Raw genomic sequence first — 23738 nt, 5'->3', positions numbered from 1 at the left:
ATAAATTGGAAATCATCGCAATATCTCCGACCAGATAAGAATATTCATTTATTGAGTGACATTATTGGTCACTTAACAAATGTTAATGTCCTTTACTTAATCTTCAATAGGCAAGACTAAAATACAGAGGCACCTACACTTTGATTAATCGTTCTAACCAATAAAATAATATGGTAATACAACATCGAACATCATGTTATTTACTAAATATACACATTATAATGGGCTACAATTAATGAAGGAATAACAAATATTATTAATCAAACTTAATTGAGAACTCAGTTCCACAACCGTAATTATGTGATTACATTGTTAATCATTAATCATACAGCCTATTATTCAAATATTAATTAAAATGTACACAGTACATAATTTAATTTTAGTCAAAAAACTTGTTCTAAAAATATTCATTTAATTATATAATTAAGAACAAATCAAAGGTATTATATATTATTAGAAATAAAAATATTTAATGTGATTTAATTTAAAAAAAACTCTTATATAACTATTACTACTCGCATATCTGTATTATGAATAACATGAATAATTCAAACTTAATTATCATAATTTAATACCAAATATACTGAATACACCTAAAAAATAATAATTTTACTAAATAGTTTACGTTATATTAGGTATATAAAACTATATATTGCGTTCTTCTGGCTTTTTGTAAGGATAATCTATATAATCGAAAATATCTTCTTCACTGTTTATCACCACAGGTTCACCTGGTATACCTGTTATAATGACAGAGCACATTAATACAATTATTGGTTTACACAGTTGCTTATAATTAATGGTTAATTAATAATTCCATACAAAATGTTACCTGTAGAACCCATTGGCCGCAAAGTATATTCATTAAGTGTAAAACCTCGGTTTAAAGCATGCTCCCTCATTTTCTTATTAAATAAATCACTCCCAGTGAAATAAAGAACAGCACAATAAAATTGATCATATGGATTAAGTCGAATGTCTAATCTTCTTGCTATACAATTCACTTTGCATACTCCCTAATTTAAATGAAAACTATTCAATAAATAAAATAATTGCCCACATAAAATACATTTTATTTTATTGAAAATAAAAAAATGGAAACATTATTTGTAACAATAAATAACCATTCATTATTCATATTGGTTAGATGTAACTATTTTTTAAAACTAATAATTGTATACACTAAATAAATTATAATTAAACATTTGTTATTAAAAATTATTGAATATTATTTATTAATAAAGCAATCACCATAAACTTTGTTTCTCCCACTGATATAGTTTCAGTGATGAGGTTATTTTTTTTTAGAACATCCACAATCACTCGTAATTTATCACTTTTTTTCTTAAGATCCTGAGACATAAACGATGGATGAGATATCAAAGTATCAATATCTCCACTAAACGCTTTACCTCGTCTAAAATTTAAAAAAAAAAAAGTAGAATAAATTTTTTTATAGAAAAAATAATAAAATATATTGTGGTATTTTTCCTACATGTAGTCAAACACCAAAGTTTTTTTGATATGTTAATAACTAACCTATAACTGCCACAAATAGTAACTTTGTATTTAGGATCCAAATTATGTAATGTTTTCTTGATGATTTGTTCTACTTCAGAAACTTCACTTCTTGGTATTTTTTCTTCAAAGTCATTTAAATATCTAAATGTATTGATAAATTATTATAATTATATTAAAAGAGTTTTAATTAATTAAATTAATGTACTTCAGTCCTATGATCTGATGATGATTTAATTTATCTTGATTTTTTAACAGAATGTCAATATTTGTAATACCTAAATCATATAATTCTTTTGCTTTAGCTGGCCCAATACCACTAACTCTTGTTAAATCTTTTATAGAAACTGAAGCTTCATCATTTCTTATCTGTAATTTAAAAATATAAAATAATGATTATAACTTTTTATAAAATAATTTGTCCTGATTAAACATTACCTAGCCAGAAACTAATGAGTAATTAATTTGATCAGTTGTTTTATTTTTTGATGTAACATGCCCTAAAAAAAGATTTTCCAAAATTTGCAAAGATTTTGCATTTTGTAATTTCCAAGATTTACGGTGGAAATTGAATTTTTTTGGTATATAAATGGTTTCAATTAGTTACTCAAGTAGATATGATGAAATATGAGTCATAATACTTACAACTTTTTAGAACAGTATCCAGAAACGACTATTTTTATTAAATAAGGTACTTATTATAATTATATAAAATTAACAAATAGTTATGAATTTATGATCAAAAGGTAATATTTAGTTGTAGCATAACAACTGATAAAAAAAATAGCAAAATGGTTAAGCCAAGTTATTCAACTAGTTTTAATAATAATAATAATGCAATAAATAGTTTATAAATTTAAATATAAATTATACATTATCCAGTTTTTTTAATTTTCCGGTTTCTAAAAACTCATCAATTTTCTTGGATATTTTATCACCAATTCCATCTAACTTTTGTGCTTCCTCACCAGACTTAATACGTTTACCGTGCTTAGCTAATGCACTTGCTGCTTTTCGGTAAGCATTGCTCTTATATATATTGCGTGTAACATTTTTCTCATAATCAGCCAATTCTAAACAAATAGAATGATAAAAATAAATATAAGTAAAACGAAATTAAGTTGATCTGTGGCTTTGATGTCTTTTGTCTTGTTTTTTATTTCTCTATGATCAAAATTAAGAGTTAAACCCAAAATTTTTGTTGAGTAATTATATGAGTCACTTTAGTTACTAACCAATTAAAAATTCACAAAAATCGTGATTCGCATTTGTAGAATCACTTGGAGCTTTTCTTTTGCTCATTTTATTTTAAATCTTATAAAAAAAGTAGTTCAAATAAAATTTACAAAATCATTATTTTAACATGCAAACATTAAAGAAAATTAAATCTATCAGTTAACTTAGCAAAAACAAAGTAAATACTAAATTATTATTAAATATTGATGAAAGTATAGACACATTTGTAATCCTAAAACATCTTAACCAGACAATCAACTAAGTATAAACACTATAAGCCCAAGTTTATTATTTGAAAGTTTTAAATCAAGTTTTGGCCTTTCAAAAATGATATTTTGACAAATGATAATATTAATAAGATTGATAATGATAACAATATATACAGACTACAGAGTGTCCCATGAGGATTTACCCATTGCGAATATCTCCTGATTCTCCCGAAATAATGGTGATATCAAAATTCTGGTTTTATAATAAAACTCGCAGGGATAAGAACTACAATCGTTTCATATTTTAATTTATTTTAATGTTTTGGTAAAAAAGTTAAAAAATATATTTTTATATTTAACTATTTCCAAAAAAATTAAAGATAGGCATTTTGTAGAGTTTATTTTTCTGAAAATAATGGCGTTTCAAAATTGTATTTTCATGAATTTCCTGATTTTTAATATATTTTTTAGTTTCGAGAAAAATTGCGAATTATTTAACACCATAATGTTATCAAACATGTGACCCGCCGCGCCGCGTGCATTCCCATAAAATGGTCGGCTGAATATTATACTTTCCGTGTTCCTAATAGTAATAAATTTATAATCAAATTCTATTTCATCAAAACTAGAAAAAATATCAAAAATCAGGAAATTAATGGAAATAAAAGTTTGAAACGTATATTATATATTAAATAATAAATAAAATAAAAATAAAAATAATTATTGATGTTACATATCTTACAGTTATACAGTTATATCTAAAAGTAATTAGTTAAATTAATTTCTTGTGCCATTAACGAGAATTTTCCAAGAAAAATAACTCAATTAAATATATATAGATATACCAATATCCATTTATATTATAAGATATAGCATATAGGTGTATCGTGTATATAAAGATATACCATACGTCCATAACTCCATACCATACTGCGCATACGGGCATATTGTAATAATAATAATTAATAAATACTAACAAGTAATAACACTAATAACTAATATGATACCTATACTATCTAGTATCTTATTAGTTATTATAATATTATATTGTATTAATAAATCAAAAGATTGTATTTGTTTCGGCATTTTCAATTTTTGTATTTTATTCTTACCTACTACATAATTCTATTAATTCAGTTCCTATGTATAGAAAAGCTATTGGCATTTCCTGTCGTCAATAATATTTATGATTTTTATTATTTTAAATCATATTTCTGGGTATTTATATATAATATGTTATATGTATATAAAAAAAATTACTTAACTTCACTTAAGTTAATAAGTTAATTGAAAATGTTCATATAACTTTTAACTTAACTGAGTTAAAAAAAAATTAGGTTAACTGTTAACTTTAAACTTTTTCAAATATTTTCCATTAACTTAACTTAACTCCAGGGGCGGCGTGTTATAAGAATACCAGGAGCGAGTGCTCCTGACTCGAAAATGGGTGGGTGTGTATCTACTATTCAGGGTTGTATACTTGTATGCTAAACTAATATGTAATTTAATCTAAATATTATAATTATTTACCACGTAAATATAGGTATGCCGTTACAGCAAAACAAACTAAGTACAATGTAATAACTAATAGCTAAACATGGCCATATAACAAGTGAGCCATAATCACTATTTAAGATAGTGCCATTGGTTATTAACACGATTAAAGAAATCTTTAATCGTGGTAATAAATATTTAAAATTAATGATAGTACTATCTTAAATCGTGGTTCTCACAACATAAATTTAGTTTAATTGTTTGAGATTAGAAGCTTAAAATGTTTATAAATAAAATATATCTATATCTATACCTAATTAATACCAGTGGCGGTTTTGATAAAACATCAAGGGGGGGGCTATTTTCAATTTTTGTGCCCCCCACCCTCCAAAATAGTTGCATATATAACTTATATATATGCATATATAACTTACAGAACATAACAGTTGACACAAAAAAATCCAAGGGGGGGGGGGGGGGGGGCGAGCGCCCCCCCCCCCCTATAAAACCGTCACTGATTAATACTGAATAAAAAAATTCAACTTTATCAAATTTCATATTTTTAAAATTATTGTTTCATATAATAATAGCATTGGTCCTATTAAACGTAGTTGGTGGGTGCATTGGCAAAACTAGGAGTACATTTTTTTTTTGTTATGTGGTGGCTGGGGGGTGGGGGGTAATATGTGGTAAACCAGGTGTAATAGATATATTATGTCCAAAGTAAAATATGGGTGGGTGGGTGGTGGGTAGCTCATGAAGCTTGCTCCTGGAGTTTTGCAGACTCAAGCCGCCTCTGCTTAACTCAGTTAAAAATTATCATTAACTTGCCCAGGCTTGAATTTAATATTATATATCTAAATCATAATTATAGATAATTTTACATGATGTAAGTACTAAGTACCTAGTTTAGTAATATTATTAAAGATATTTAGGAATATTTAAATTAATCTTTATAATCATGGTAATAAATACTAAACAATAATAATAAACCACATTATTACAGAACAACTGAACAACTAATACTTTCTTATCAAAGCATTAACCACCGTTGTAAATATACGCAAGTATATGTACCCGTGTATTTCATATGTTAATTAATATTGGTGATTTTTTGATTATAATGCCGAACAATCAACATGATGTAAATAATATGTAATTAGTTATTATGTATAGATGTCGAGTACACATAGATAGTGGTAACAGTTATACACTCGAAAAATAGGTTATCGGGCTCATTATAAAAATAAATTTCTCAATTATATTTTTGGCGAATATCGTTATCACCAACCTACCCACTATAACTGTAGGTATATAAGTAATATTATATTGCCTCATACAATTATTGAGCAATGCGAGCGAAATGTGCTGAACAATAGACATAATATATTGGACAACTGTTGAGTTAGACTTAAATTTGTCGTTTTGACGGCTGCAGTATTGAGAAACTGAAAATTTTAAATTACACAGAAATAATATGAAACATTCAGTCTAATATCACAACTGAATAAAGAAAACAAATAATATTGATTATTACAACTTTCAACTTAGATACAATATAATACCTACTTCCGAGTTACCTTTATATAACGTCATGGTGATTTGCAGCAAAACAAATTAGGTAACTTTTAATAGCCTATAACGGCCCATAAGATACTAAGATGTTTATACACTGTCGACTGTCGTATAATTCAATAATGAAAGAAAGGAATAGCTTTTTAGTAGTTTCTACACTACACTCTTATTTAAACATGTGAGAATGTGAGATACATAATAATGATATTCTGGTATTTTATACCGATCTTGTTTTATTCACATCCACTGTTGTTTGTGAAAGTATTATCAACTTTTGATTATTGAATGACAACATCGGTGTTATATTTTGTATCATAATTCATATTTCCTAATAAAAATTTTAAGTGTAAGTACCAATACAATATACATCTATATTCTATACCTAAAGGATACATTTATTGAATTAATGAGTTATATCAATAATATTTATAGGTACTATAGGTACTATTGAATAGAAATATGTCAATTTGTTTAGTATTTACATTTTTACGAACAATACAAAGTAATAATTGGAATTTTATTAGATCATCGTTTTAAAAAAAAATATTTAAATAGGTAGTATATTATGTTATTTATAGATGATATATGAGAACCTACATATATATATTATAACAAACAAGTATTAATTAAGAAGGTACCATCTAACCTGCTAGCTATAAATTAAAAATATAATGTTTATATTTGTATCAAGTTCTAATAATACAATTGTAATTTATATAATGTGTATGTTTTTGAACTATGTTTACACTTTTATAGTTTGTATAATACTATATGGATTATACTGAATGAACAAACTACCTATTGCAAAATAAAACATTCATTAATATGTAAAGTTTTCTCTGTAAAGCGAACGATGACCTTAATTTATAAAAGTTATTTGTGTAGTAATGTTTTAAAAATATTTATTATGCAAACTTAAAATATCTTTAATCTTTATTTGAGTTGTTGACATTCGTTATTTTTAAACAATCATTCTCCTCTGTCTCTATGATATACTGATAAGTGATATTTATAAATGTAATTGTAAACACAATGAGTAACTTCCTAACTAGAATAAACCATTATACCTAATCATTATTTCATATTTACTTAAAAATAATCTTGTTAATTAAATTTGTTTTTCTATTTGGATGGATCCAATCAACATTCAACATTTAAAATCTTATGATTCATTATAAGCTGTAAATTTATTACATTTTTAACATATTATTATTAACTGTACTGTACCCATTTTTAATGGAATGTCGGCGCTATATTTGTTTTCTTTCTTTGACCCACGAGCAAAATAGCAATTTTATGTTTACCAACCCTAACTGTGTCACTTATTATTTTAATATTAAAATATATTCCCCTAGTATCAAACTTTAAGCTTAGAACACTGTCTCTACGTTATTTTTAATATAATTTTAAATAATAATAAGTACAATTAAAATTTGCATTAAAATAATAGAAATATAGAAGTATCATTGATTATAAATATTATACCGGGTGATTTTTTTATCATAGAACACTCATTATTTCAAAAAATATTATTTTACATAGTTTCAAGTTATTAAAAAACCAACGTTTTTATTAAAAAATTATATTTTTAAATATTTTTTATACTTATCATTTTTTTTAATTTTTTACTTTTTTGAATGACAACATAGAGTTTTAATTTTATATTCCAAAGCAGAATATATTTCTAAGTATTTTGATACGTAAAAATCGAATTTTAGACGAGTAGTTTATGAGTTATAAGCATTTAAAGTTTAGACAAGCGGAGTAGTGGTCAAACATTTTGCGGGGTAATCCCGCATCACTCCACTCCGCCAATCAAAACTTTAAATGCTTATAACTCATAAACTACTATATTAAGTCAATATTTGAACTTCAAATGCAAATAACATAAAATTGTGCCTATGTATTTTTATAAATTTTTAATTACTATAAGAATAACTTATGTGGAACTTTGTATTCAATTTCCATGTATTTTGATAGGGCCAAAAAAAATTTTATCAACCCTTCAAAAAAATTTTTCAGAAAAATTGAAAATTTCAGTTGTCTATAAATATCTCAAAAAAAGTCAAAATATTTTTAAAATTAATCATGTAAAGAAAATGCCAATCTAAATAACTGATAAAATTTTCACGTATCTACGACTTATACTTTTTGAATACTAACAAATATTTAAAATCGTTTCAGGATAAATCGTTATCGGAACGCTCTTTCGTAAAAATTTAAAATTCAAACGCACCTCAAAATTTTTCCTATAATGATGCTTCGAGATTTCTCTATAGCTACTTGAAGGAAAACTTATGGAAAACTTAGTGTTGTATTCTTAATCCTTAGTTATAAACACAAAATTTTTTATGATTTTTCAGCTTCATAATTACTTGCAAATTTTCGCATTTTCTACAGATTTCGTAAAAATTTGAACTATAAACGCTTATAAAAAAAAAATTGTGCCTATGTATTCTTATAATTTTTTAATCACTTTAAGAATAACTTATGTGGAACTTTGTATTCAATTTCCATGTATTTTGATAGGGCCAAAAAAAATTTTATCAACCCTTCAAAAAAATTTTTCAGAAAAATTGAAAATTTCAGTTGTCTATAAATATCTCAAAAAAAGTCAAAATATTTTTAAAATTAAATCATGTAAAGAAAATGCCAATCTAAATAACTGATAAAATTTTCACGACTTATACTTTTTGAATACTAACAAATATTTAAAATCGTTTCAGGATAAATCGTTATCGTTACGCTATTTCGTAAAAATTTAAAATTCAAACGTACTTAAAATTTTTTCTATAATGATGCTTCGAGTTTTCTCTATAGCTACTTGAAGGAAAACTTATGGAGAACTTAGTGTTGTATTTTTAATCCTTAATTATAAACGCAAAAGATTTTATGATTTTTCAACTTCAAAATTACTTGCAAATTTTCGCGTTTTCGACAGATTTCGTAAAATTTTGAACTATAAACGCTTATTTAAAAAAATTGTGACTCACGATTTTTCATTTTTTTTAGCTACAATAAGAACAACTCATAATGAACCTTGTATTAAATTTTCAAGTTTTTTTGGTCGTCCAACATTTTTTTACCGACACTTCAAAAAAAAATTCTCAAAAAAAATGAAAATTTCAGTGGTCTATAAATAACTCAAAAAAAGTCAAAATTTTTTGAAAATTAAACTGTATATAGATAACACTAACATAAACATTTGGTGAAAATTTCAAGTATTTAAAGTGATTAGTTTTTGAATTACAACCATATAAAAAAATCGATTTGGTCGAAAACTGATTTTGCGTAAAAATTCCCGTTTTTCTGTCATTTTTTTTTTGTTTTTCTCGATTTTTTCAAAACTGTTGGAAAATGTTTACTTTTGACCTGTATAATGCACCAAGGATATTCACTTTTACATCGGAAACCACCCCCAAAGTTTGAAATCGAAGCATTATTTCGACTAGTTATGCTGTACACACACAAAAAAAAACAAAAAAAAAAACACACATCATTGTAAAATCAATACATTCATCACTTCGTTCAGAATCTAAAAAACGAACATAAACTAGAAAAATGTTTTAATTGACGCGATAATGGACAGATAAGATTTATTTAAAACAATAATAGATAAATAGATATTTAGAAAGGCATTTCATGATTATTCTATAATTTAGAATTGTCATAACCAAAATGAAAGTGTTCGATATTTGGGGGTTTTTCTGTATAAAATTGTGAAAATGTCCCCGTTCCCAAAAAAATGTCCGCTATTTGGAGGTTCTGTTAAGGAGGGCTTCACTGTATATAGATATATTATAAACGTAAAATTATTATTTTAATCGAGTATATTCTAATATAATATTTTACTGATAAATATAGCACATCGCATATGTCACAAGTATTCGTGTTAAATTTAAAACACTTCATAAATATGACGTATTAAGGGCCGTAGCCAGTGGCGGCGCCCGCCAGCGGTGGGCCAAGGTAGGCCCGGGCCCACCTTAAAAAGTCTCGCCCTCCCCCCTGTGGCCCACCCCTAAAATTAAATTGAATCATACTAGAATACTAAAAAATATCTCATGAATAAATCAAAATATGAAAATATTAAGTCATAATAGATGGCGTGAACAACATTTTGAATGAGTTGAAAACTATGCACTATATGCTTTCAAGCCTCATAAATAACGTGTATTTTCCAGTGGCTGAATACGAAAATAATAAGTTATACTTACTAGCTATTATTAAATATTAATCAATGTTATTTATAATTTTGTTGAAAATTCCATGAACAACGGGATTAGATTCTTAACCGACTGTGATAAGGAAAGTACAAGGGAAAGCATTCTATTTTTATGTAATTTTGATGAATATACTTTTACATGAATACATTATATTTTGTTAGGAAATAAATACTATTAATACATGTTTACAAATCGTTGTTTTAGTAAGTTAACACAATGAAGTGTAAAAAAAAATGTAAACTTGGAAGTTGACCCTCCCCCTCCCACTCCCCCCTCTGCGCAATTGCCTGTCATCACTATTGTTTTTATATATATATCAAGTCAACAATTTGACCCTCCCTAAAAAATTTGGACCCCAGCCTGGCCCACCTGGTATTAAAATTCTGGCGCCACCACTGGCCGCAGCTTTCATCAAAATGTCAGGAAAATTTAAAATAACATGTACATATATGTTTTGCGTTTGTCATACATCATTGTATCAATACATGTTATGTTTAACCACAGATATATAAAAATGTTTATATATCTGAGTGTTTAACAATGTATTAAAATTTTAATTTATATTAAGGTTACAACAAAATTATGAAACTCGTGGTATCCATAAACCAAACTATTATAATGGATCTTAGTTAAGCTTCTCCCAAATGACAGTTTTTAACCCCCAGTTTTTATTTGATAAGTGAACACTGACGAGTGATGACTGACGTCATACCTACATTACCCACGCAAGTTAACTATGCGTGTATAATACCTACACTATGGGAATATCCTCTAACTAATAAATGTTACTAATGTTTGGAATTAACAAAATGGCAAAACGCATTAGATTAGCATAAAAGGTGACGCAGTTCAACTAACAGGCGCGGCTCAAATCCCTAAGGAACAAAAAATGTTTTTTTTTCTAATACAGTAATAATATGCACAAGCAGATAATAAATACTTAATCGTTCCTAATCAAGTTATTTATAGAAGTATATAGGTATATGAATAAACTCTAAAGTATGGATGAAGGGGCTTCTAAGAAAAAATTTGTCAGTTTCATTGATTTAATGGGTTTTTAGGTACAATTTTTGAGATTTGTTTGAGTTTAAAAAGATGGTAGTGATCTGCAGTAATTACGAAGGCATGTGTTCAGAAAGGCATAATTATAGTTCTGTTTTTACTTCTTCAAGTAATTAGCATAACTGCATAACCCTAGATCACAATATTACACACATATAGTGGTTGTAACTAATAGGAGAGTAGTATGTAAGATACATTTAAAGGATAATGGTCATAGGTAAGTAAGAATGTAGGGCTGCACGAGTAACAAGGTACCTACCTTCGGTACAGCTTCTAATACTTATTGGAAAATAGAAAGGACAATTAGTGATTAAGGCTGGTTAAACAGAAAATACTTTTTTCTGTACTAGGTAGCAAATCTTGTAGGTATCAGTAAATTAATCATATAATACAGTATAAACGTTTTTATGAAAATATCCAACTCACCATAAATGATAATTCAGTGAATCTATGTTAGAGATTCATTGGCACATGTTACTATACGAGTATTCTTATAGCAAGTAATAAATATTAAATAGTATGCATAAATATCATATATGTATATATTTGTAGAAATACCTTATAGTTTATATTATACAAACTACTTAATAGTCAATACTCACATTTTACACCTATAAATTATAAAAATATTTGAAAACTATGTAATTACACAAAAAAGAATGTTACATTTCAGATAAGTTATCGAGTGTAAGCAGAATAGTAATTTGAAAATGTAAATAAAACACCATCGGGCAACGAGCAACGCGCAACAAGCATCTATATTTAATATTAGACTTATTGCTATACACGTTACACGATACACATAATTTACACATTATAGCTGCTATGCATATTACACACGTATTTTAGATGCACACAACGTATACATAATAAGAATACCTTATTAGACTGATCCTCACCTGCAAACATTTTATTTCATGATGGAAAATATTTTGTCCAATAGTAGTCATATAGTTGGTATTTTGAATTATGATATTTGAAATTGAATAATTGGTGCCAATATACCAATATACCTACATTAAAATATAAGTATGCGAAGTATAAAATATAAATATTTAAGTAGCCACGCGTGTCAAACATTTTGTTTTATAACCGTAGTCATATCATCACATCGTTATCTATTACAAAGAAAGAGAACAGAGAAATGTGATTCATAAGCATTTTCAACACGTTGCTTAAAAAAGGTTTATTACTTGGGTTTAAGAGTTTTAGGAGTTGCATAATATTTTATATGCCCTTGATATATATATATATATATATTATAGAAGACCAAGATAGACATTCGAGCTAAGTAATGACTTATTATTATATTATAAAAATTAATCAGGTTTTGTATTAAGTTTGGTTTTCCTATACTCTATCCAACGAGAGAACACGGGGCGATTCTACCACAGAATAGATTAAATAGAATAGATTCTACTCACCGTCCGCGTTACCCTGCAATCGAAACCGGTTTCTCTATAGCAAGGTGTCACGTGGGGATGCACAAAAAAAATTGATCTTGGTCGGCCCACAACTCGTCCTATCGCTGTACAGTATATAATATTATATGATATCTTAGTTTATTTCACTAATTTACTATGGACAGAAAATATAATTATAAATTAATAATAAAATATAATATAATATATATATAAGCCCAAATAATATGAGTAATATGTGCTGTAAATTATATTATAAAAAAATTATGGTTATTAAGTGAAATAAATAAAATTGACAACAATACAATATTTTTAACGTGAATACTGAATAAGAGCAGGAGGCTTAATATTACTTGGTACATAATAAATAAACTAAATATTAAAAAGGTTTTGTTTCCAAACTTTTTTTGTCAAACAGCAAAAGGTTAGATGTTAGTTACACGTTACACCTGATACTATGTGTTGTCTCTGTCTTACAAACGTACAACATGGCAAAACAATAAATTGTGTTGTTACCTTTAATAATAGACCTATTATCAAACTTAAAAGCAATATAATTGTCTATATATGTGTACATTGGTTCTTTACGATAGGAGTCTATTCCAATTTTCAACCAAGTTATATGAGGATCAAAAGTTTTGAGTAGGTACTTACGTAAATATTACGATGTAAAAATGATCACTAACTCGCTTAAAAATTCAAATATCATTAAAAAAAACCAATGTATGAACATAAATTATGTCCTTACTATTAAGTTATGATTCTGATAATAGGTCAATCCACTAAGATATTTAAGTTACAAAACAATTTGTCCAGTTTAACGCAAATTTTTCTATAGTGAACGTCAGTGTTTCTTAAACTGTGTTCCGCGGATAAAAAAGTTTAATAAACACTGGTCACTGGTGTACGGTATTTGAAAGACGAATCATACGGTTATGACTGTTAAGAGTCATAAATTTATGACGTCCCTAAAATGTGATTTTTGCGTTGATTATTAATGTGAAAAAAACGACGCTTACGATATTTTAATTTATCCACACTTGCTAATTAAATGTTGTTTGTGTTTATTGAAATCATATGTGAACGTCCCTATTGGAACAAATGAATAGTTTTTTTTTTATATAGTCTCTTTGTGGAATTTATTTCCATTGAAAATAATTGTAAACCTTATATTATATTTTCGAAAAAATGGTGTTAACGCTCTTTTCCTCTACACCTGCGGGTATGAATGAAGTGACAAACGTTCGAAAATTAAATATACAAAAATAATATATAGTTGAATTGCAACAATTACTAGGTAAAAACTTAGATATAACCAGGCATGTAGTCCTAAAGTTATTACTTATTTGTGAGTATGCTACATATGTGGCAGCTTTTGTCATCAACCCAGGCCCCCGTAGCCACGGTGGGAAAGGGCATTGCCCCCTTAAAAATATTAGACAGACATTGTTTTATATATAACGCCCCCCCTAAAGTTTGCTTTGCCCCACCAGAAAATTTGGTCTGGCTACGGCCTGCATCAACCCCTCCACCTCCACCTCCTTTCATTTATATAAATTAATAACATATAATTAGTTATTATTTTATTAAGTTGATTTTAAATTATAATAACTTTAACAATGTAATTAATATTATTATAAAGTATATTTATTTACCTAATACATAGTATGATAATAGTTTTGTCAGCTAGTTTAATACAATTTTTGTGAAGTGGGTATGGGTATACAGTATACACTATACGCATGTTTTTCAGCGCATATACTTCCAGTCTCAAGTTATTTTCTTTAGTATGCTCTCTTTTAAAAAATTGAAAAGTGGGTATGCCTGGATATAACACTGCAAAAAGCAACAAAAAAAAAAATGGAAAAAAATCAGATACCAATACAACTAGGTACTACCCATTAATAATATCATGTATGACAACACAAGTGTGTACTTGGTCAATAAAAGTTAGGTACTATTCATAAATACTATATATAATATATCAAATATACATTTTCGAATTTTTTTTTTTTGCGAAATTCCAAAAAAAATATAAATTCTCTCAACATAATTATACAGAGTACGAATATATGATAATATAATATTACACGGTTGACGAGTGTAAACCAAAAATCAATTTCACTGGAGCCATATTTTATATTTAGCCTAAATAATTTAGGTATACTGTAATCATATAGCAAAGCGAGCCCCTAAAAACGAAAGAAACATTGTCTTTGTCTACACAGTGTTATGGTGTGTTAAGAGGACGCCACACCCGCATGTGTTGTCTTCGTCGTACAAGTGCGTAGCATTTTTACGCTCAGCAGATCACGTTTATCTCCGTTATTTTAAAATTTAGAGTGAATTGACCTATTATAAAAATTAAAGGCAAGATTATTACCAAGTGCATCTCATAGGCTTTTTATTATATTTTAATTTTAAAGCGAGTAATGAGTATTTTAAAATTGTAAATAATTTTTATATCTAAAAATACTCATAACTCGGCTTAAAATTAAAATATAATAAAAAGCCTATGAGATGCACTCGGTAATAATCTTGCCTTTAATTTTTATAATAGGTCAATTCACTCTAAATTTTAAAATAACGGAGATAAACGTGATCTGCTGAGCGTAAAATTTGCTATGCTACGCACTTGTACGACGAAGACAACACATGCGGGTGTGGCGTCCTCTTAATAATATTTTTTTCGATCAAAGTTATTATCGTGACCCGAAAACTCGACTCCCATATTAGGTATATGGAATATAAATCATATAAAATAGCACGCTTGTGTAGTTGTGTACGTGTATCTACCTACACTGTTTATACTCGAGTAATTTAACTTGACTTTGATTATGTCAAAATAATATTCTGTTATTTTTGGTATTACCTTATTATTATTATGAATCATCTTAATTCTAAATTTTTAATGTGTTTAAAACAAGTCTATTATTTTCTATTGTAATTTTTGATTTTTCTATATTTTTTATTTTAAAATTGTTTTATTTAAATAACTACCTAACTAAACTGTACATATTTTATTTATTTATAGAATTGTATTTTATTATTATTATTATTATTTTTTTTTTTTGTGATCTTTTTGAGTATAGCATTGTTACACTCTCTAGCTCTAACTCAAGCTATGCTTAAAAGAGATAGATAATCAATTATTGTAATTATTAATTTATTGTAATAACTGTGACAAAATATTGATAATTTAATAAAAAAAAATAAAAAAATACTCATCTGTCGTCGTCCACAGCGGGCTCATTATAATATGTTTCTAATCCGTAAACTCCGCCGTGTATTATAAATTATAAATTAATGAAATAGTAGTTATATTAGGTTTATAATGTGCATATAATATAATATATTAATATGCCTAAACATTATATACCGCCATACCGGTGTATATTGTGTGCGAACTGCGAACCACGTGACACGTGTCTATTCATGTGAAGACTGTAAGAGGTAACGCCGTAGTAAACTACAAAAAAAAAAAATAGTAACGGTATGGAGAGAACCCGATGATTACCGTTGAAGTGTTGTAAGCTTATACAATTGCATACATATTATATTATATTAGATTTAGATACTCACACATTGACACACTCGTACATAAGAAATTATGTTTCGTTAATCAAAGATATCTTCTCTACATCATCATGGTTTAAACCATTTTATCGTAATATAGGTAATAGTATTTAATAATTCAATAATATTTCTTAACAAAAATAAGTAACTAAACAATTTGGTTAGATAAATTATATAAAAAATTAACTTAAGCAGACGATTTACCCTTTTCACGATTGTATAATAATAATAATTATATTATATTATATATATATATAATATTATACAATATGGCCTAAAAATTAATATTTTAAACGAAATTTCAACATTAAGGAAGGTTATACACATCATTGAAATATTTTCATTTTTTTCGTATTTCTTTTTGAAATTTAATTACTTCCTCACTAAATTCTTCTTCTAAATATCTCACTAGTTTGAAATTACTATGTTTTTTTATATATATTTCGATTATTTCGATTAATTTAATACTTTATTCGTCAAATCAAAACTTGTCCCATTAATCTATAGTCTATACATGCCACTTTTGTTTTATCTCATGATAAATTAAATAGGTATGTCAGCAATATGCTAGTTTGCAACTATTTCCGCGCAAATATGGCTGCTGACGTTCGCCTCTTCTCATTGGACTAAATACTACTCGTGATAACGTAATAGCGCGATACTTTAGTACTGATCACGGACTAAGATATATCTTAGTCCGTGGTACTGATACAATAATAATTGATAATAGGCGAACGACGTACGCCATTTTGTGCGTATCACTAAGTTGCTGACATACCTATTTATTTTGTCATGTTTTATCTTATGCATTTAACGCGTAGCCATTAATCATTATGAGAATCATTTTTCATTTTTATAATTTCGTTCAAAAATATATAATTTCATCGTAATTAAACTATAACACACCATGTTTTCTTCATTGGAATTTTTTTCTATTTTGGGGTTCTAGTATCTTAGGATGATTTATTGACGAGACTTGTCAAAAATTGAAAAAAAAAATATGTATATCTTTAAATCAGCGCCCCATAAAGTTATAATGGCTTCGGCGCCATAATACACTTGTCCTCTTTGCCCCGTCTTCCCCCATTACATGACCCTGAATACATACGCCTTTAATAATAATATATCATATTCATAAGCATTCCTATTAATTACTACATATTTGATATTATTTAGGTTTCGACGAAAACAGTGCGATTGTGTAGAATATCGCATATTATAATTTTTTATTGCACATAAACTGGCTTTTTACACGTTCGGAATTCGAATATAATAATATAGCTCAGTTGTTATTTACCAATGTATACAATATAATAATAAAGCATCAGCTGGCAGTGTTGATGTGTTGTGGTTAGGTATATAATATAATAATATAACAATATACGATAATATGGTTTCGCAGCCGGTACTGCAAGTTTGTAGGCCATTTTAAGCATATGTGCTTATTATTATTATTTATAAAATGTAAACCTATATTATGTGTATGTGTGGGTAAATGCTCGAATACAGTGTGCTTAGGTTTACGCTGTTATAGGCACTTACCTTCACTATTATATATGCATCGAACATCGAACAAAGAATTGACCGTTATTCCAGCGACCAGCGTGCCGTCCACCACGAACCACATAATATAATTTTAGTATTAGGCGTGTTCTGCGAGTGTTATAGGTACCTGTGTTGTAGGTATTGGCTGTGTAATATTATTATTATTATTATTCATTCGTATGAACCGGCGCGGTGTGGCTTACGTTCCCATAATGAAGTGTAATATTCGTGATGTAAACTGTAAATAATAATTTAATCCGACAAAATATACAATAGCATAACCTACGTTTTTCGTTTGTAAGATGCCTATGCACTTTTTAAATTAGTAACATGTCTAGAATATTATAATAATAATAACTTTATTAATGCACTGTAACAGCTTAACTTACCTCGTTACCTCTATATATAGGTACAATGTTATAATTAATTTTTCTCTTATCTTGAAAATTGTGGCCACATCATTATAATCTGTCCGAAAAATTTGTCGAGAAAAAAAACTGGGTTGGGACTCTTGAACACCTTTCTCACACCATCCTACCTGGATCTGAATTCTGCAGATGATTAACACACTTCCATACTTGACCAATAATGCGTTGATAATTGCTGATACAGCTGACTCCTCTATCTTTGTAGGTTCTTCAATTCTTGGGTTCTAAGTATTGTATTTACTTTTGTATCCAAACATTCCAAATTTTAAATTTTTGTGTTCTATGGTCTAATAATTAAGGTATAATTAAAAAATCGCAAAAAAAAAGTCCTGAAATAAAACGTCCTACCTTTAATGATATAGATTTGATTTTAATTGTTACATTTTTTTTTTGTACCTAACGATTGAAGTTGAACACATACTGATAATCGTTTCAATAAAATTGATATGATAATAATAATTGATATAATGATAAAATGTTTAATGATTATAATTTTAAAATGAAACTAACTGACTCCGTACACTTCATTGCCCTTAAAAAATGGCAACCCTTTAAAAAATTGTTATTGTTCAAATCATTTTGGATGTAACATGTAACTCGCAGTAGTAAGTGCAATTCAGCCACGTCAATGTGTGAACCTACGTCAATATGCGATACTATATCAAGTAGTATATAGTATATCTATACATTAGTACAACTCAGAGTACTTTAAAATACTAATTTATATTAATTATTTCTTCTATAATCAATAGCCACCATTTTTAATCAACGGAAACCAAGAATTATTATTATAATAGCTTTAAAACCCATGGCAACCATTTATAAACAAAAATTTCTATCGTAAATATTAAAATTCCTGTTTGAGCACTTCCTTTGGTTGATAAATCCTCTTTTTAATTAGCCTAAAACGTATTCTCAGAGCTACAAACAATACACAGAAAATTTGATGAAAATCGGTCAAGCCGTTTCGGAGGAGTTCAATAACAAACATTGGCACACTGTGACACGATATTTTAGATTCTGAGTGGAGCGAAGAATTTATTTATTTTACAATGGTGTGTGTTTTTTTTTTGTATTTTTTTTTTTTGTGTGTGTCTGTCATCATGTTTTGGAGCAGTAAAAGTGCTTCAATTTTTTGTATATTAGATTTCTGATGTAGTTTCTCCATCACGACGTATTTTTATTGCTCTAGCCTGTGAACTATTTCTAGAAAGTTGAGATATTGATCTTTAGAGCATTCTAAAATTCTAAAAAAAACTAAATATTACATCAATTAATACTAAATTATTTGCTTACATATTGAATAGAAATTAGCCTGTATATTTAAGTGGTGGTGGTGGGAACGCGAGCGTCAAAGAGACACGACGACGACGGACAGTAGCTAGTTACTGAATTATATAGATAGAAAAATTAAAATATGTTGCTTAAATAATGTGATTAATGTATAGAAAGATAAATTAGGCAGGCTTAATACAGTCATGTCTGTGAAACCGTGGAAATACACGTACAAAATTTCAACCCAATTGGTTCAGCCGTTTAGAAGTTACCTATGTGAAAAAGATACGGAAAGATAATTCATACTAGCTATTGTCCTATTCATCGTTTTCCCGTAAGAATGAAGCATTTTCCAACGGTAAAAAGTAGCTTATAACGTCGGCTACTAATGATAAACAATTTTTCAAATAGGTCCTGTAGTTTCGGAGCATATTCAATACAAACAAACAATCAAATACAATAGTCAATAATACATACTTAAATATAAAATTATCATAATAATACAATAATAGACAAAATATATAAATATAATCAATAATCAATATATTATATCATAATATACAATTACTAATCGCACCTCTTTCTTATATTGTGACTTACAAGTTACAGCTGTTAAAAGATATAACACACCGAATTTGCCCGCTTGTATTTGTATATACAAAATTTGTTAGACGTGTATCTATTGTCCAAGTCTGTCCTAGTTTTCTAAAAGTTCTTGAATCTCATACACTTAAAGCATCTAGAGCTAATTTCGCGCCATCTGCGGAAATTTCCATTTTTATTTTTCGAATTAATTTCTATATTATATTATCGGATGTATTTATATCCACAGGGTTTTTCAAAACGGTTAATCCACCCTTCAATCATATTATTTGTTTGATGTCCTACTAGTTCCTACTAATGTCGTATTATGTACATGAAGGTGAAAATATAGGAGGAAATCTGGAATTTTACTTACAGACCAACGTTTCAAAACACCAGAAAAAAGATGCCTTTACATCAAAATCCCAGCTCTAGTTATTATGATAGATAATAAATATATATGAACAAGCATTTTATACATTACACTTTAAAATACAAAGTACAACTATGGAACTATACAAGAAAACATATTTCGGTAAATTTTTCACTTAACTTTTTCCGGGGACTTTTTTAATCGTGATTTTTTTTCGATGACTTTCTTTTCCTTCTACCAATTTTAAAAGTAGTTATAATAGTTATATCTGCATGCCAGCCGCCACTCATAAAGTTATTAGTGTGAGAAACTTCATCAATTATATCTTTCCTAAAATTTAAATGGCAGAGGCTTATAGCTTAATTCCTACTTCCTACAAGGAGACCAGATTGCAAAATAAGTTACTATGAGAACAGTAAGTTACCCTCACACAGTTATAATTCATTATCTTATACATGTATAACACTACCTATTAAATGTTTTCCGTGTTGTTTATATATTGAGTATAAAGCAAATATATGGTTTACAATTATACAACATTATGCCTTCCAAATTGTGCCTATGATTATAGTGTATCACCGAAGAGGTAGAAAGAAAAAAAGGAGTTAAGGGACTGGACCCTCAGATAATACTTTATCTTGTCAAACTGCACTCGGGTAATCGAGTTAAAAATAGGTAATGTTCGAATCTAATGCAATTCGGACAATAAAGGTATTACGAGTAGATGACGTAACTAAGAAATGAATAAAAATGATATAGGTACCCAACCCACATGATTGACATTTTTATATTAATAATTGAAAATTTTAACCATGTTTAATTATTTATTATTATAACGGAAACAATCCAGTAAAACATAATAAGATTACAGAAATATAAATCATTCAACCTTACCCGTTTAATCGAACATTCAGTTTTCTCAGTGAAACCCGTCTTAACGGATACTTAAAAATTTATTATGTGTAGATTTCACTGTGTTTGGTTAGGTTATTATTATTATTTAGGCTAATAATTTTTAGTTGCCATTTTTTCAACATATCTGAGAACTTAGATACCTTATTATTATTACTCGAGTGGCCGAGTTGCAGTTTATAGTTAAGAAGCACCATACGGGCATTTGTTTTCTTCGTCTTACAAACGGGCAAGGTACAACATGAAAAATTTTACGTTCACAATAAAATGTTTTACTCAATAAATTTTTAAATTAGATTGAATTTACCTCCCAAGACAAGAATATTATTAAAGGCATTTCGGAGGATTTTATTGATATTACTATTTTTAATTTTTGTTTTGTACAGTTTTAAAACGATCATAACTTACTTAAATAATAATGTAATAAAATCTATAATATCATTTTAGATTACAAAGTAAAATGTATTATTGTGAACGCAAAATTTGCCATATTCACGTCTGTAAGGCGGAGACAACAAATGTACAATAAATGTGGTGTACTGGTGTGGCGTTCTTTCAATCACTCTTTAAAACCAACGAGTATTTAATGTAAATGTAATACGACTATGACTATACGTAGCATAACAAGTGATGCATATTAATTATTAACATCATATATCTAGGTATGTAGGTACTTTACTACTTTGTGTCTGGTCCACCTTTTTTCGTACCTATTCGATTTCCATATAGCTCCTTTCGCCAGATAAAATTCAAAAAATGTGCTTATTCAAAGGTCGCAGACTTGCGCTAATTGCAGCTGTTAACGGCCATGATGGTTATTATAATATTATTGCGGTCGATTTGAATACAACCGGCGTGTGTAAAAATGTATGCTAAAAATAAAACTGAGGAAAGAATTAAATAATAATGCGCGAATATTATACAATAGGTCCGTGTCAACAAGCAGCTGTCCTACATTGGATATATTGTGTGCTACCATCGTAAAATTTCTATACCGCCTGTAACCAGTGTAACCGAGTGCCTACCGCAATAATATGACGTTTCATAATAATAATAATAAATTGTATTTTATGTCGGCGTACCAGTTATATTATAATATGTATTAAGAGTTTGCCGACCTACTTACCAATATTTTTGAGTTTTCGACACGTGTGTTTCTCGAAATCAGTTCGTCGGAGCTCCGCGAATATAGGTACTTAATATTTAAAAATCAAAACACCGCAGCAGACTATGATGATCATCTATACAGGGTGATTCTTTTAAGTGGGTACACTAATTATCTCGAAAAGTATCTAACTGAACAAAAATTGATTTTGAATCAACATTAATTGAAATAAAATTGAAAAAATATTCCAAAGCAGAATATTTTTCTAAGTATTTTGATTTATAAAAATCGAATTTGGGGCTAGTAGTTTATGAGTTATAGGTATTTAAAGTTTAGATTGGCAGAGTGGAGTGGTACGGGGCTACCCCGCAAAATATTTGTCCACTACTCCGCTTGTCTAAACTTTAAATACTTATAACAGTTATAACTCATAAACTACTAGCCCCAAATTCGATTTCTATGTATCAAAATAAATGGAAAAATATTCTGCTTTGAATATGAAATTAAAACTCTATGTTGTCATTCAAAAAAGTAAAAAACTTAAAAAATGATAAGGATAAAAAATATTTAAAAATATAATTTTTTAATAAAAACGTTGATTTTTTAACAACTTGAAACCATGTAAAAAATATTTTGAAAAAAGTAAATACTTTTCGAGATAATTAGTGTACCCACTTTAAAGAATCACTCTGTATATTTTTTTTCGTATCTTAAATAAAACTTGGAATTAACTTAGGGGAGGGATGGCAATGCATACACAAAAACGTTGGATAGTCAATTTCTATTTTTTCTTTATCTGCACGCAGAGGCTACAGCACAAAAAAATGGTATCGACCTTTGAAATAACAATACACATGGTCCATTTTTGGAAGAAAAAACTGTAAAAAAGTGAATTGGTAAATTGGTTATTAAAGGCTATATATATATTATATATGTACATACTCTTTAATTAAATTTACTTGGCATTTCGTATTATACAAAGTGTTTCGTACCATATACAATTGTAGTACTTGGTCGTCTGTATTTTTAATACTGCGTGATACCATGTACCTGGTATGCAGGGCTGGGTTGGGCCGTTAAAGTCGCCGTGAGGAGCCGCTGACTGAAACTACGAGTTAAAAGTTGAAGGAAGGGAGACTAAATCTAAATGTTGGACTTTTAAAATTGGGTCAAGAGCCACGCCATTTTGGTAAGTGGGCCG

General features: G+C 28.0%; 1 protein-coding gene across 3 annotated transcripts; it reads right to left on the bottom strand.

Moving 5' to 3' along the window:
* Positions 1-177: 177 nt before the first annotated feature.
* On the bottom strand, positions 178-14736 carry LOC107173379 (DNA polymerase beta-like). 3 transcript variants are annotated; one of them, XM_015523895.2, is made up of 9 exons: positions 14397-14736; positions 12745-12898; positions 12220-12333; positions 2392-2591; positions 1727-1887; positions 1540-1662; positions 1252-1417; positions 833-1016; positions 178-740 (listed from the first exon to the last, which is right to left on the bottom strand). In XM_015523895.2, the coding sequence occupies exons 3-9, from the start codon at positions 12227-12229 to the stop codon at positions 646-648; spliced, it is 939 nt and encodes a 312-aa protein (XP_015379381.2). In that variant the 5' UTR covers positions 12230-12333; positions 12745-12898; positions 14397-14736; the 3' UTR covers positions 178-645. The 3 variants fall into 3 exon arrangements, with proteins under 3 accessions (XP_015379381.2, XP_089084239.1, XP_015379380.2); XM_089228113.1 differs by having other exon boundaries at positions 12745-12848; XM_015523894.2 differs by lacking the exons at positions 12220-12333; positions 12745-12898; positions 14397-14736 and adding an exon at positions 2754-3092.
* Between the last annotated feature and the right edge of the window lie 9002 nt (positions 14737-23738).

Source organism: Diuraphis noxia, unplaced genomic scaffold (assembly GCF_037042655.1).
Source record: "Diuraphis noxia isolate RWA-SAM2 unplaced genomic scaffold, SU_Dnox_SAM2 contig0005, whole genome shotgun sequence".
In the NCBI taxonomy this organism is placed as follows: Eukaryota; Metazoa; Arthropoda; class Insecta; order Hemiptera; family Aphididae; genus Diuraphis; species Diuraphis noxia.
This window is presented reverse-complemented; position numbering and strand designations above follow the sequence as displayed.

Coding starts and splice junctions, on each gene's coding strand:
- LOC107173379 (XM_015523894.2), bottom strand. CDS start 2,820: ATGAGCAAAAGAAAAGCTCCAAGTGATTCTACAAATGCGAATCACGAT. Junction 1,888..2,391: donor AATTAAAAAAACTGGATAAT/GTATAATTTATA, acceptor TTTAAATTACAG/ATAAGAAATGATGAAGCTTC. Junction 741..832: donor GCGGCCAATGGGTTCTACAG/GTAACATTTTGT, acceptor TCATTATAACAG/GTATACCAGGTGAACCTGTG.